Source organism: Xiphias gladius, chromosome 12 (genome assembly GCF_016859285.1).
Source record: "Xiphias gladius isolate SHS-SW01 ecotype Sanya breed wild chromosome 12, ASM1685928v1, whole genome shotgun sequence".
NCBI lineage: Eukaryota > Metazoa > Chordata > Actinopteri > Istiophoriformes > Xiphiidae > Xiphias > Xiphias gladius.
In genome coordinates, this window is record NC_053411.1 from 9,759,454 (window position 1) to 9,774,866 (window position 15,413).

Genomic DNA, 15,413 nt, shown 5'->3' on the forward strand with positions numbered 1-15,413 from the left:
AGTTGCTACCTGAGGCTGCTTACCTCCCTAGGAAAGGTACTAATGTATCAGGTTCACTGGTTGAAGTGTATTGATTTGGTGATCTCGTCAAATCTCTCAAAATTTCAAAGTTCAAAGAAAACATTTTATTTATGTAATCTTGTGGGGGACTTTGGTTTTAGTTGGTCTGGGTCTCAACTTTAAGAAACTCTTTTCTTGCTGCTTTAAAGGCCTTGTTTGAACATGATCCATCCCATGAGAGCAGGGGAAGTGTCCTTGAAAACAAGCCTATCTCTCTCTCATTCAAGTTCTTATATAACTGCACTTCCTCCGGGAACTAACTTCATCTCTTTGCCATGTTTGTAAGACCGTCCAATGCTTTAATCATCAGTTGATTTCTTGACAAAATTGTCTATATTAAACAATGTTTTGCAAAGACTGAAACTAAAAATGAATTTACATGTACAAGTGATGTTTTGCCTGTTACCTGTTAACTTGGCAAAATGTCAAGTTATTCACTGAAGTGAAAGCTGTTGCAATGTGATTATAGTAAATTAATTTGCACCTATTTGAAAATAGATGAAAATTAGAAAAAAATAATTACTGCTTCAAAATTTCCTTCGGAAAAAGGTCTTATGCAGGGGTAACTAGAAATTAAGTAAAGTACATATTTGAGTGAACCGTTTTTACTTGGCATGAAGTTAGTAAGGCCTTCGAAAAATAACTTGTCCGGAGATTACAGGATAAATTTGTTCCACTCAAGTGTACTAGAATTGTACTTTGATCAGTTGTTTTTGTAAAATTGCTTGAAAGAAGAGCATCATTCTGCCAGTTACTGCATATTCAATTAAGGCTTCATCTATATAGCTGTACCGAACAGTGCTTCGCTTGCATTATATGCCCAGTATTTATGGAATGCAAACATAAGTGATATGGGAAATCTATACTTTGTCAAAATCTATTTGATATCTCTCCTTCACTATTTAATAAAGCAAAGGAAGCACTTTGTTACATTGACAAAGGAGAAGTTATTGACATGGCATTTTGGTGGCATTATGTTTAATATCCAGTTATTGTGTTGTAACAGAATCACATCATACGTCATCTCTTGCATGAGGTGCAGCACTAAATGGTTTGACTGAGCTGATGCACCAAGTTTATGAAGGATGGCCTGTGTGTAAAAATGAATATGCCGGGATGTATTCCATTAATACATCTTGGATTGTGTTGATTGTCCGTCATGACTGTAATATTTTCAGTATCTCCAAATTGGTTTCCATTTCCTTTTACTTTACAAGCGCGTGTGCAAGTTTCAATTGCAAAAGGCAACCTTTAAAAGAGAGTATGCATGCAAAAGCTGATTCTCTTGATATATTTCCGCACGATCATTTGATAAAGAAGAGTGGTGCATACACAGCAACCTTTTGAACAGGAAAAATTCAGACAAAAAAATTATAGAAGCCACACAGTTTCCTGAGTCCCACAATATTTTTTTTTTTAATATTCACTTGCAGTGCAATGTTTTGATGAGTCATAGATCTTAGATCATAGATTAAGCACATTTCATTTCATTGTACAATCATGAAATATATAATGCTAGAATTTCTGAAAATATACATCAGTACTTATCGTGTGCTTATGCTGTAGGTACTAACTTATAATCATTCTTGCGTGCATATGCTGTAAATTTAAGCTTATGTATGTGCAATTTGCACTTGTTACGTTGTTATGTTTTTTTGTGGATGGCAGTTTCATGTCAGTATAGTGTTATACAGACAGGTGTTTCTGTTATTTTTTCCAACCCATTTATGCCAATGAGAGTAGGCCAAATATCAGGAACAACACTCTGTGTAATGCAGTGCAGTTCAACACCCTCACAGACTACATCCTGAATAATGATCATTAAGTTGAATCAACACCTGTAAAATTGTTTCAAATAAACATAAGAACCCTGACGAAGGAAAGATTTATTGCAGGAATTAAATATGAGAGTGCATTAGTTTAGCTAGGTGCACCTAATAAACTGGCAACTGAGTGTTTATACGCAGGGAAAGTATGCAGTAGAATAAAAACACACTAGCACCCATCTGGCGATGTTGCGTCCATGTCAAAGACTACTTTGTCCATATACATTCCCTTTGCCAGCGTGAAGTCCTGACCTTTTCGATTGCTTTCCTCAACAACCAGCTTCATTCAGAGTATTGGAGGCGTCCTCCCTATGTTCCTGGTGCTGGCCTTCATGTACACTGTGTGCATGACCATCAAAGGCCTGGTGCTGGAGAAGGAACTCCGGCTCAAGGAAGTGCTGCGTTCTGTTGGCATTCAAAATGGCGCCCTTTGGTCTTCAAGGTTCACAGAGAACATTGTTCTGCTCACGGTTCCCTGTTTGCTTATAAGTGTCATGGTTAAGGTCAGTAAGAAAGAGTCGCTCAATGGAAACTATCCAAATACAAAGCATCAACATGTGAATATAATTCGCGTTTGCTAATGTTAAATGCTTATGTACTGTACATTTCAAGCATTTGCAGCCACATCGCTGTATGTTGCAGAAAACCACTAAATATTCTTAAAATAATAGCCACTGACATCATTTCACATGAAGTATGTAGTGGTGTGTTCAAAATTTTTAGCAATATCAAAATTTTGATTTTTTTTTTTTAATCATTGACTATACTGCTTGATTCTTCTAGTTATAGTTCCACCTAAAAACAAATCAAACCAAACCCAGAATATACAGCAAAGCTCATCTATGCAGCAGGACAAAGAAAATAAGCATTTGACCAAATAATCTGATGCTCCTGTGGGTCATTCAGGTCAGAGAATTGTTCGTGCTTTGTGTTTTGGTATGCTTGATGTCGTTAATCATAACCAATTAACAATCACAGAATCAAATCATTACCCCTGATTCTACAAATCAGCCTTCCTGGGCTAATTAATTGAGCGTGCAGCCAAAGCTGCAATTTAGTCAAATTAAAATCACGTCAGTAGTATTTGTCCTTGATTTCCTGTAATTGCATCAACTCTTCCTCTGTGCCATATACAGAAAGAGGGCTTGTGTTATGTAATTTGAGGTGAATTTGGTACTGTATATTTCCATGATTACACTGAAAATTAATTACCTTCGGCCACTGGAACGCTGTACACTATATTACATTATGTCAAATCCAATTTGCAGGGTAATAATCGTAAGTGGGAGGAACAGTGGTATGCCCAGGAACTCAGGAATATTCAGGGAGGGGCTCTGCTGTGTGGTCTAAAATACCCTTTACAATCCGGAACTTTAGGTTTTTAATATACAGTGCTATGATTTGCATGAAAGACGTTGCTGTTGGGTTACATGAATCAAATACAAACACATTTTGCCGTTTATTTTCCGTGCTGACCTACATAAATGTTTCCCCCTCAGAGAATATTTGAACTTGAGGCCACTTGTCAAAGCACTGTATTTAGATTTACTGTATCTAATATTTCAACAGCGTTTGAACGCATGCATAATGTACACAGGCTCAGAATATAACAGAACAGCGCCTAAGACAACCATAGTCTATCTCAGCATCACCAAGCTTATGATGTATAAGGCACTGCATACGCAATCATCCAATGGGTCTGACAATCACTGGAATAAGTTTGAAAGACAATACACAATCGAATCAATGCCATTAATGGAAAATGTAACAAAACATACTTATGTACAGTATGTGTATTGGCATTTTTCTCATTTAGTAAATGTCTATATACTGGAAATATGTTTTAGTTGTTGTTTAGTTCTTTATATATTGATCCCTATGTTGAATCAGTCATTTAGTGGGATGTAATGCTCTTGCTTATCTGTTGATATTATCCTCTGCTTAAGGATCGATTAGGAAAGAAGCACAAAGCACTGTTATCACAAAAGGGAGACCCTTCATAACATAAGATGTAAAAAACATTTTATTGATCTCTTTTAAACAGAGAACATCCTTCAACGACTCCTTGTTTTGTAGGAGCTGTTAATGAAATAAACAAGGATGGTAAATTTAGATCAGCCTAATCAATTTTTGCAGTTTAATTGGTAAATGTGGCTGGTAAATAAAAACTGATATTTGAACAGCTGGGTGGAATGTAATTTCCCATCAGCCTAATGTGTTTGCAAGCCATCAACAATTTGTAAACATTAATAACAATAAATTGAGTTAGTTGAGTGCCTTGGAGGAGCAACTGCAAGCACGATGTGTATTCAGATCACAAGCCCCTTTTAAATGATAATTTCACAGCCATTTTCAGCACATTAATAATAATAGCAAATCAAATGTAATTATCATAAGGCTGTATCTGGATTAGGTGTGACAACAACTAGTTTTGTCATCTGCACCTGAGTCTTCTGCCATTTTACACTTGTTTTCTCTTCCATAATGGAGGAGGTAATGCATTTATAATGTGGCAACCAGGCTGTCATACTATTTTCACTGTTCCCACACTTGGCTCCCATCTCAAACCAGCTGAATCAAGGCGTTTGACAAGATCTTCTTTACGAAAACTAACACCGATCAGCGATGATCAATACGCGTCACATCAGTAACGGTCCTCTCCCGAAGAATATGCCCTTGTTTTGACGACAGAACGCCACCTTCCAAATGTTTTGTCATGCCAGCAATAGGTCATTAAAACTTGATTAATTTGTTGTGCAACACTCGGCGCGGGGAGAAGAATGCAAATGACAGTGCCAGAGACCACCTTCACAGTTGGAAGACAGCTATTGACATCTCATCAATCAATTTACTAAAAAGAAATAAAAAGTGCACGTTACTGAGCCAGAAACGGCCAGTGCTGGAGCATTGCATGTACATTTACTCAGGAACTGTATTTAAGTGTCCTTTTGAAGTACTTGTACTTTGCTTGAGTGCTTCCATTTGATCCTACTTTATACTTCTACCTAACTACATTTGAGGGATAAATGTTGTATTTGCTACTCCACTGCATTTGACAGCCTCAGTTACTAGTTACTTTTTGGATTAAGATTTTCCAGAAAAAACATACAGTATAACACAAAATATAATGCATTTTTATAAAACAAGCTACAAACAAATATAAACTAAAACTGACAAACTACAATATCAGCTACAGCTTATACTTTCCCACTACTACTACTATAAAACAATAATATGACATGTTTCTATAATTGATAGAAGGCCTTCTCCCTGCATGATCAGAGCTTTTACTTTTGATACAATAAGCACATTTTCCTATTGATAATTCCACACTAACTGTATTTTTCCTTGGTTGATATATATATATATATATCCCCCCCCCAGGATTTTTTTGTCCAGTATATGGGCCATTAAACTTGCACAGTGAGAATGTTCAACAGCCTTAATGAATTGGTACAAGAAACATTTAGCATAACACGTGGTATATGTGCCTACTTATTGTTTTGGTTTTATGGGCACAACTTTACTGTTTTGGTTCAATCTCATTGCTCTCATTAGCACTGTCTCCAAAAGCAGACTGGTTCTTTTTTGCAAAAAAGCACTGATGAACCCGCTGTATGCTGTCTGCCCAGCACCAAACAGCAGACAAACACAAATGGTGAAGCAATTAGCGGCTAAAGAGCCAGATATTTCCTTTGGGAGCAGTGGAAACCAAAACAGACCTGAAATGGAAAGTGAATATTGGACTTTCATTTATCAGGTGGCCAGAGAGAAATCTCCAAATGAATGCTAATGTTGCTAACATGTTCCCCACATCAACTTCATAACATGTCAGCATTGTGTTTAGAGCTTGTTGCTGCTGTCCCCAAGTGGCCAAATGATTAGTTAATGCAGCAAATTTAAACATCACCCAAATTTGACTCAACTAAAAGCTACCGAAGGCCCCTTCTTAGGCAAAGGAAAATGCATAGAGCCCATACAGCACCATAGCTTCCACTGACCTGGGATGCATAGTCAGATCCAATCAGAATACAGGCAGATACAGATTACATGTTAATACCAGGTTTAAATGAGGTCATTGTCTTGTCTGGTCTGGCTCCCTCACCATTCAGGTTTCTCCGGTCTCTGGCTCGCTCGCTCCCCTTATACATGACGTTAGCCTGGATCTACTCTGTGGCCATGATCACAAAGGGTATTGTTGCTGAGAAAGAGGCGAGGCTTAAGGAGACAGTGAGGATCATGGGCCTGAGAAGTGCCATCTATTGGCTGAGCTGGGCAGTGTCCGGTGTGCTTCCGCTGGCTGTCAGCGCTGTCCTGCTTGCCCTTATACTGAAGGTGATTTCAAAATGATTAAACAGTGATTAGAAAGAGAACCCAACACTACTTTTGGAGAGTTTTGGCCGTCAAGCCTCATAAACTAATGAGACTTGTTTTGTTTAAAATAATGAAAATGTTGATCTGAAGTGAAACCTAAGCACTAAAATTATGTAATTTTACTTGACGCTATCCCAGTCACACTTGATAGTTAATTTAATCTGTGCAAATTTGGAAGGACATAATCTATAACGAACATTCATACAGCTCCACGTAACAGTGTCCTCTAGAAGGTTTTTAATCATAATTGCGTCCATTACAATAGCACCATTATTCTAACAGTTCAAGTGTCTCTTTGAATTAGGTTCGGAGAAGACATCAGCATCATGCTGTAATGTGGGAGAATGGATGGATTCATGAGTGGCTCTCTAAAATTAGAGAAGGGTCCTCCTTCAAACTGGCAGAGTAAAAGGGTGACATATTTAATGACTTTCAGATCATGCAATTGAACGTCAGTCTGTTGGAAAAATGTTCAGGTATATCTGATATTTACCAATTTCAAACCTTTTACTCAGCCTACTGTCTTTTAAAAATCAGCTAATTTTCTGAATCCCCCTGTTTCCTTGATAATGAATCAACCTTTTCTCCCAAACCTGAAGGAACTTTTTGATTGTTTTTTTTTAACATGAAATTAGATGTTCACATTTCTGTCTTTCTCCCATCTTTCATTCATTTCTTTTGCCACAGTACGGGAAAGTGCTGCAGTACAGCGACCCCTCAGTAATATTTGTCTTCCTGCTGGTGTTCTGTGTGACCACCATCACTCAGTGCTTCTTCATTAGCGTCTTCTTCTCTAAGGCCAACTTAGCAGCAGCGTGCGGGGGACTCATCTACTTTGTCCTCTATCTGCCGCACATCCTCTGCTACGCCTGGAGGGACGTCATGGGTTTCCGGGCCAAGGTTGCTGTGGTAAGTCCGTCTGTAACGCTGACATGGTTTTTTAATATTTTCCCCTGCTCTTGTCATACACGAGGGCTGGCTTAGTTTTGAGTTATATTCCTAGGTTCTGTTTTTGCCACCATGATCACACTTTGGCGCACTTTTTTTGTTCCTTCTCCGTTTCCTGTTCGTTTTAAATCCAAACAGGCACCAGTCTGATTTAATAGTTGCTGGTTGTTACGAAAGGAAGTAAATTAACTCAGTGTCAATAATAACTGTCATACATTTGTTGTTATTGTCTGAACAAGTCTCCTGATAAATAACGTGTGAGGTGTGTGCCTCCAAGATGAATCGAGGGTCCAGTGAAAATTAAATTGCAACATAAAAGCACGTAGGAATTATTTTAAATATTCATGCTGTCACTTGTTCTGAAAAATTTTGGCACTGAGTTGAGCAGTTTTGTTAAAACTGAGAGAAACATGAAACATTTGCATAAAAGAAGAGACTACACAGACAGACGCTGAGGAATCTGGGGATTTTCTCCTATCCTCTAAGGGATAAAGATAAATAGTTCACCATTGCTCAACTTTCAGTGTAGCCTCTTTGTGTGACCTTTACAGCAGTGCTGGTATCATTTGTCCTCAAGCTGTCCTTTCTGCAGACAAAGACACACAAAATCTTGAATCTTCATCGTTGTGAGTGCGAGTGCATCTTCCCAGAATTTCAATCAGGTCATGTTTTTTTTGTTTGTCAATTATGCAGTATCAGTTGTATATATATATATATATATATTACAATGGCACCTGGCAGAAATCACTTCTTGTTTAGTCTTTCATCCTCTGACACTTTGTAAGCCTGGATTTTGCCAACGAGCAATGCCAACATATCAGGTGAAATTGCTTATCTTTGAGTAAGTCCTTTAAAATTATGTCATTCGTTTCCTTTAGGAAACTCTTCAGTCCATTTCCTTTTACAGACTGCATGCAGTTTAGGTGGGCATTTTACATACTGTATAAGGAACTGCAAACCTTATTTAATCTCTACACAAAGTGCCATTGCTGGGTTCTCCTCTGGCACCGAGATTTTTCTCCCCTGCTCCAACTAGATGGATAGCCCTCTAGCCCTCTAATTAGCATGAGCAATGTTCCTCTGACCAAAGCACTATCCAGTTCATCCCCACACTTTATCAGAGATGTGTATGTGTGTGCAGAGGTCTCTTTCTCTCTTACAGCTCAGATGAAACTACATCGTGCCGCAGCATACAGATTCTCCCCCACATTGTCCTTGATAATGAAGTCTTTAATCGGAGCAGAATTTCAAAAGATCACCTGAATTTATATGAACAGTTTTTGATTGCAGCTCAGTGGTAAAGGAGAGCCTCAGGCAGTGTATCAGAGGGCCACTACAAGACAGGGTATGGTCACAATCCAACTTCATATCTACTGTACTTTGACTATTTTTCTCCCTGTTTTACCTCCAGTTTTTAATAAGGTAGAAACAAGAGAGAGCCCAGAGTTCTTTTATGTTCTGGAAAACCTGAAATATTTCCAATTAATCTTTCAGTCCTGGAAAAGTCAAGAGGAAAAAAAATGTCATTCCTGCATAATAATTTAAAACTTTGCTGACATCAATGAATCAATCTATGCTTTTGCATCATCTGGCAAGTTATTTGTTCAGAATGTCTTTGCTGTACTGTGGCTCTTAATATGATTTAAATATGGGCTGCAGCTAACAGTTATTTTTGCGTTTAAACAATAGCAGACAGTATAGAGGCAGACAGGAGAAAGGGGAGAGAGAAGGCCCTCAGCCAGAATCAAACTAGGGACGTTGCAGTTATGAGCTGACTGCTTTAACCATTCTATTTTCGCTATCACAATCCCCTGATTATTCTCTCAATTAAATGATAAATTGTTTGGTCTATTAAAATATCAGAAGAAAAAAAAAAATGCCAGCATAATTTCCTAGAGGACATCTTCAACTAGCTTGTGTTGTCTGACCAACAGGCCAAGAACCCAAAGATATCCAAACTGCTAATCCTTACATTTGAGAAGCTAAAACAAGGGAATGTTTGATATTTTACCTGAAAAATGACTTAAACAATTATTTGATTACGTAAATGGTTGCCAGTTTCCCAACTATCGACAAATTGACTGATGGACTAATTATCGCAGCTCTAGCCTCCTTTATGTTTTTTCGAACTTCAGTTCATTCTGCGAAACACTTTTCAGACAGACTCTGTACTGTGTAAGACTTAGAAATGACGACAACAGTTTTTAAAGGAAACTTCTTCAGACAGAAACACATTTGTCTCTGTTTTGATCCCTGTCCCTCATTCCAACTCTATTTGTCAAAAAAATGACCTGAAAAACGACGTTTTCAAAAGAGCAGGAACCCTGATTACCTTTCCTCTTAACAATGGTCTTTGACTGCAGCCAGCTGAATGGTGGCTAAATCTGCAACAATGACAAGTGTTCAATAGAGGGGGCTTGTCTGCCTCCCAACTCATGCCCTTTTCTCAAAAGCCAAAGGAGTGGCTCCTGTTGTTTGTCAGCCGTCCTTACAGAGGTCAAGGATGGGTGCCCACTAGCCCTGCTGTCACCTCTCATCTACTGACTGACTGTCGATTACTTAGCAGTAGATGACCAGTGGAGGACAACACAGGAAGTTGCCAGCGGTGTTAGTCGCCAGGCTAGAGGTTTGGCGTCGCTGCAGAGCATTTCAGATTCTGTCCCTGGTAATGTAGCAGTGGGCAGACAGTATCCATGATGGCTCGTCACTGAAGCTTCAGCAACTGCTTCTGCCGGAGTGAAAATGCGGTGAGCAAATGAGGCGTGATAAAACAGCTGGCAGGCAACATGGCAATGCCGAGTGATAGGCCATGGCAGATGATGTCTCATGGGCAACACATCATTTGCAATTTCCTACTGTATGAAAGAGCCAACAAATCTTAGTTTGCAGCACACACATTTTAGTCTCCATCTTTGTTCTTGTCTAAATTGAAATTACTCAGAGATGTTCAAAGGCAACACAGCAATTACACCAGCTGATGTCTGTGTGGATAATGTTCTTCTTTCTGCTGCAATAGTTTACCAATCAGTTACTTTATGTGTTTTGATGTGTGTGGTAACAGTATTCTCTCATCACCTGAATTTAGTGATCAAAGGATGTCACTATACAAGTATGATGAAGTATTCTTTGAGGCTATGCTTCACATATTTAAAAGGAAATTTTGGGAAATGCACTTATTAGCTTTTTTGTCAACAGTCCGATGAGAGGATTGATAAAACTCTAGTGTCTGTATGTAAATTATGCAGCTAAGACCAGCAGCCCGTTATCTTAGCGTAAAGACTGTAAACAGAGGGAAACGGCCAGTCTTACTCTGTTTAAAAGTAACCAAATCTGCCTACCAGCGCCCCTAAAGCACAGTAGTTAACACTTTATATCTTGTTGTTTCATCTGTACAAAAGCTGTAGTGTTAAAATAAAAATTCACTGTTTTACAGAGGGTTAAGAGCCAGATTGTGTCTCGACCAGGACTAGATGCCAGACAGCCAGCTGAGACTGCGGGAAATTAGAGTCAGGCTATCTGTTTCCCCCTGTTTCCAGTCCTTATGCTAAGCTAAGTTAACCATCTGCCGGCTCCAGCTGTGTATTTAGCGTACAGACATGATGAGCGGTATAAATCTTCTCATCTAACTCTCAGCATGAAAGCAAATGAGCATATTCCCCAAAATGTCAAACTACTCCTTTAACTATGGCTGTTTTTACTTGCACATCTTTCATTCCCAGAGTTTATTGTCATGTGTGGCCTTTGGCTACGGCTGTGAGAACTTTTCCAAGTATGAGGAGCAAGGCATCGGGATTCAGTGGTACAACATTGGCAAGAGTCCAGAAGAGGGGGAACGCTACACATTCATTGTGTCCATCATCATGATGCTGTTTGATGCTGCTTTATACTGGACGCTCACCTGGTACATTGAGAATGTCTTTCCAGGTATTGATTATTGAGCAGATTTGTACGCTATCTACTCTTCATGTCGCCTGAGGAGGTGATGCTATATTTAAAAATGGGAAGATGCTAAAATTTGCTGCTCTATCTTACTGTTCTCGCATGAGATCCCTTCACCTGGCCTAGCTTAAATCAATAGCCAATTTCTGCTATCCTAACAAGCTCGTCTTAATGCTTTTCTCATCGACTCTAATTAACGGAAGACAGGAGTTGTGCCAGGCTGTCAAGAGGAAACCTACATTGTAAAGTACCATATTCCCTCAAGCCAGGCCGTTATTAAAATGTTAATAATGTTCTCCACGCTCAATCCCAGGCCAATATGGAATCCCTAAGCCATGGTACTTCCCTTTCACTGCGTCTTATTGGTGTGGGGGAGCCTCGGTGACTGACGCTGACCCCGGTTTGTTGAAGGATTCCAGCGAACACAACGGTAACCTGCCATATAATTTTCAGTTCTCTCCTGCGATGTGTAACGGTGGTGTAACCCACCCAGTTATTATGTGTTTGTCAGATTCTCAACAGTTCACTCTTGTACTAGTGGGACTGTAGTTCTGAGAGGAAGTGCCAATTAATTGGGATGGGTTGCAAACAAACATTAGCACATAGGGTGATAATAGAGCTTGCTGCTTTGAATGGGGGAAAAAATGGTGAGTTTCAAGTCAGGAACGGGAGGGAGCTAAAGCTGGCTATTTTTGTCTTTTAGTGAACAGCAATGTATTCATTTTCCTTTTTAACCATATGGCATTAAGGGAATATTCACATACATAAGTAAAGAGTTTGAATTTAAGAGGAAAAACAACATTTTGTGTTTGTCAACCATATTATTAAGAAGATATCATGTTTTATTCCAGTCTGTGCAAATGTTACTGATGTAAACAAATCTTTTACAGCATTGAGAAATATTACCAAGTATGATTTTGTTGTTATTTTGTGTTAGTCCTCATATTTCTTGAAGAAGAGCCACCCCTTTATGTAAATTGGAACATTGTTTCTTCAAAAGACATTTATATCTTAGATAAATTTAATAAACTGCTTTTATGCTGGTTTCTCTGTGTAGATGTGTGGGTGTTGATGAATGTATGCATGTGTTCCCAAAGAATATCTGGAAAAACCACCACCCAATATGAAAGCAGGGGTCTCAATCCGCAATCTTGTTAAAATCTACAAGACTGGAAAGAAGCTTGCTGTGGACGGACTAAGTGTGGACTTCTATGAGAATCAGATCACATCTTTTCTTGGCCACAATGGAGCTGGAAAAACAACCACGATGTGAGTTGCATTATCTATTTCTCCCATGCTTTGCCACTTGGCTCAATGTTCATGTAATTTCACAGGGTGCAACTAATCTAACTTGTACACAATGCAGACTGTACTGCTGCTACATTAATTCAGTGGTCAGTGCTTTCAAAGAGTGACATCTTCTGAGGGGACATTTATCACACAGAGTCAGCTGTTGTGTTGATAGCGGCAGTTATCTAATTGCTGTTTAAAAAATAGTGGGGAGGTACGACGGGGTTTAGGATGACAGCAAATAAATGAAACCCAGTGGCCCAGAAAGAATGAGCAAGGGAGAGAGCATGTGATGAAGGGCTAAGGGCTGAAGGGAAGACATCCACTCTGAGCCGCTGTGATGAAACATAACAGCACGGTAACAGAAAGGACGGAGGAAGGACTCTGTCACACACTACTCCGAGTAGATGCATGCACAGAAAGATATCAGTACCTATCTATCCGTGAGACTCAGTGTTACAACTGAATTTGTTTACAAATCCTGCCTTTTTGTTGGTATGCAGATGTTTTGTCCTAACTGGCGCTGTTTTTATCTTTTGCACTGTTGTGTTGTGGTCTTCTTTGTGGTGGTTGGTATTTTTTCCGCTCATGTTAGTCAGTAATTAATTCATTATGAATGAACTCAGACTGTATACAAGTTAATGGGGATCGATATGGAAAGTCGGTGCTACAAATGGTCTGATACTGCAGTACAGTGCAGCTTCCATTTCTCAATATTTGCGACAGAAAAATCTTTTCTCCTACTTTTGGTAGATTGAATTAGAATATGTCGGTGAAATTGGACAACATGTGTATTGACAAATATGTTTAAAGGGAGCTGGGAATTATTCTAATTCACCATTATGTTTTACACAATGCTTCTAAGTTGCAGGAACTCTCCTTTACCTTATGATTATTATTATTTATAATTGAGATGATTTATTATGAGGCAAAAATCGACAACCCAAATCAATCTCCAAGCTTAGTAATCAGGATATTTGTGTCTTGTTTATGTCTTTTTTCTCGGCAGGTCAATTCTGACAGGACTGTTCCCGCCTACATCAGGCACGGCCCTCATCAATGGCTATGACATCCACACTGACATGGACAGCATCCGGAAGTATTTGGGAATGTGCCCACAACACAATGTCTTATTCAATGAGTGAGTGAATTAGGCGGATAGCCATTCATCCATGTTCTCAACTGGCCATTAGTATAATCATGTTTTGCCTCTGGTTTATTATACTAAATAAGTAGAAAGGGGGAAGAGACCATTACAGAGCAGTTTAATTGTATGTACAATGAGGGCTCAATCTCAGCTTATTTTTCACATCAACACATCATTATCCCTTTACCTTTTTATTTTACCAATGAAATGAACTTTGTTCACTCCGTCCACTAAATTTCTTCTAATAGCATAATTCCCGGCTATTTTTTTTTTCTTTCACCTTTAGAGTCCCCTCTATTTCTCTCTCTCCACAAACTGCAACTCGACACCAGTTCTACATCATAATTATGGCTTAGCACCTGCAAATTACTTTCATTAATATTAATCCCAGACAGTCAAAGAATCTATTTTAAATAGAGTTAAAATATTCATGCAAACATTGAGGTAGACATTAGGACGTATTATTTTTCTCACCTGTGAGGCAGTTTTGATAAAAATTTAAGACTTTTCTTTACTTACTGTTCACAAAAGTTCAGTTACATTGGAGCTGGATAATCTTGGAAAATGCTTTGATGTGAAACTTTGGATATTTCAAACAACTTCATATGAAGAAGTGGCATGGGATACCCTCTTTGGTCACTCATGCCGCCTCGCACGTCAGTCAAATGGGTGTTATGATATTATTTTCACCTTTCCAGGCTGACAGTGGAGGAGCACATCTACTTCTACGCTCGGCTGAAAGGACGCAGCAGAGATGAGGTGAAAATGGAGATGGACCAGATGATTAAGGATGTTGGTTTACCACATAAGCGGAAGGATCTTGCTAAGAACCTGTCAGGTGTGTCTGTATGCGTGTATGTTGACATCTTTTGGATCGGTGTATCACAGACTGCCTGAATGAAATTATGCAGAGATGTAAATTTAGTTTTTTGATGTGTGCATCCTGTGCGTTTGGTGCATTCATATCCCCTGGGAAGCAATATCATCTGTAGATTATCCTTTCTATTCAGGATAAAGATGCCCCATTATACAGTTCGGCCGTCTCAACATACACATGCATTGTACCTGAGTGTCACACATTGTAATTCATTGTCTGAGGGGCATGAGCAAGTCCTGCTTGATAAATTGGCCCCAGTCACGCATTGCTTGTGAGCAAAATCACTGAAATATGACTTTCAAGGTTGATCTATGCTGACATTTCCACTACATTAGCAATACATTGGATGCATTTTGAAGAGCTGGCTATGAGAGGAGACTTGAATAACCCCAGTAAGGTGTATCTACTTCCCTGCCATCAATCATTTTGCACCCTGCAAAAGGCATAAAACATGGAGAGGTACATTTCAACAAATGTATTCCATAATCAGTTCCCAATATTGTGTCCAAACCTAATGCTAACAGATGGTTGTGTAGGATTTTTTTCACTGATTACAGGCAGAAAGTCTACTACCAGGACAAAGATGAGTATCCATTTTATTTCAGCTGCAGTTTTTACTTTTTTTTTTCCCAGCACATTTTCAAGACATAATATATTACTAAGACACCATAGCTAATGTATATTATTCTGTCTTCCAGGTGGCATGCAGCGGAAGCTGTCTGTGGCTATAGCATTTGTTGGCGGCTCAAAAATCGTCATCTTAGATGAGCCTACAGCAGGAGTGGACCCCTATGCCCGCAGGGGTATCTGGGAACTGCTGTTAAAGTACAAACAAGGTATAGGATCAGTGGTAAGAACGAAGACTCCACTAGAGGCTTTGAAGTCCCTTATGTTTGCAGGATTGACTGGAATGCATAGAGCGCATGTTACATCTGATTCAAACCAAGAAACT

General features: G+C 39.0%; 1 protein-coding gene across 1 annotated transcript in view; it reads left to right on the forward strand.

Annotated features, from left to right (window-relative positions):
• Positions 1 to 15,413, forward strand: part of LOC120797184 (phospholipid-transporting ATPase ABCA1-like) — a 140,131-nt gene that overhangs the window by 37,481 nt on the left and 87,237 nt on the right. The window contains exons 14-21 of the mRNA XM_040140576.1: positions 5,999 to 6,221; positions 6,948 to 7,169; positions 10,928 to 11,132; positions 11,461 to 11,577; positions 12,245 to 12,416; positions 13,447 to 13,578; positions 14,283 to 14,422; positions 15,160 to 15,297. Coding sequence (XP_039996510.1) covers positions 5,999 to 6,221; positions 6,948 to 7,169; positions 10,928 to 11,132; positions 11,461 to 11,577; positions 12,245 to 12,416; positions 13,447 to 13,578; positions 14,283 to 14,422; positions 15,160 to 15,297 — 1,349 coding nt within the window. The remainder of the gene's footprint in view (positions 1 to 5,998; positions 6,222 to 6,947; positions 7,170 to 10,927; positions 11,133 to 11,460; positions 11,578 to 12,244; positions 12,417 to 13,446; positions 13,579 to 14,282; positions 14,423 to 15,159; positions 15,298 to 15,413) is intronic.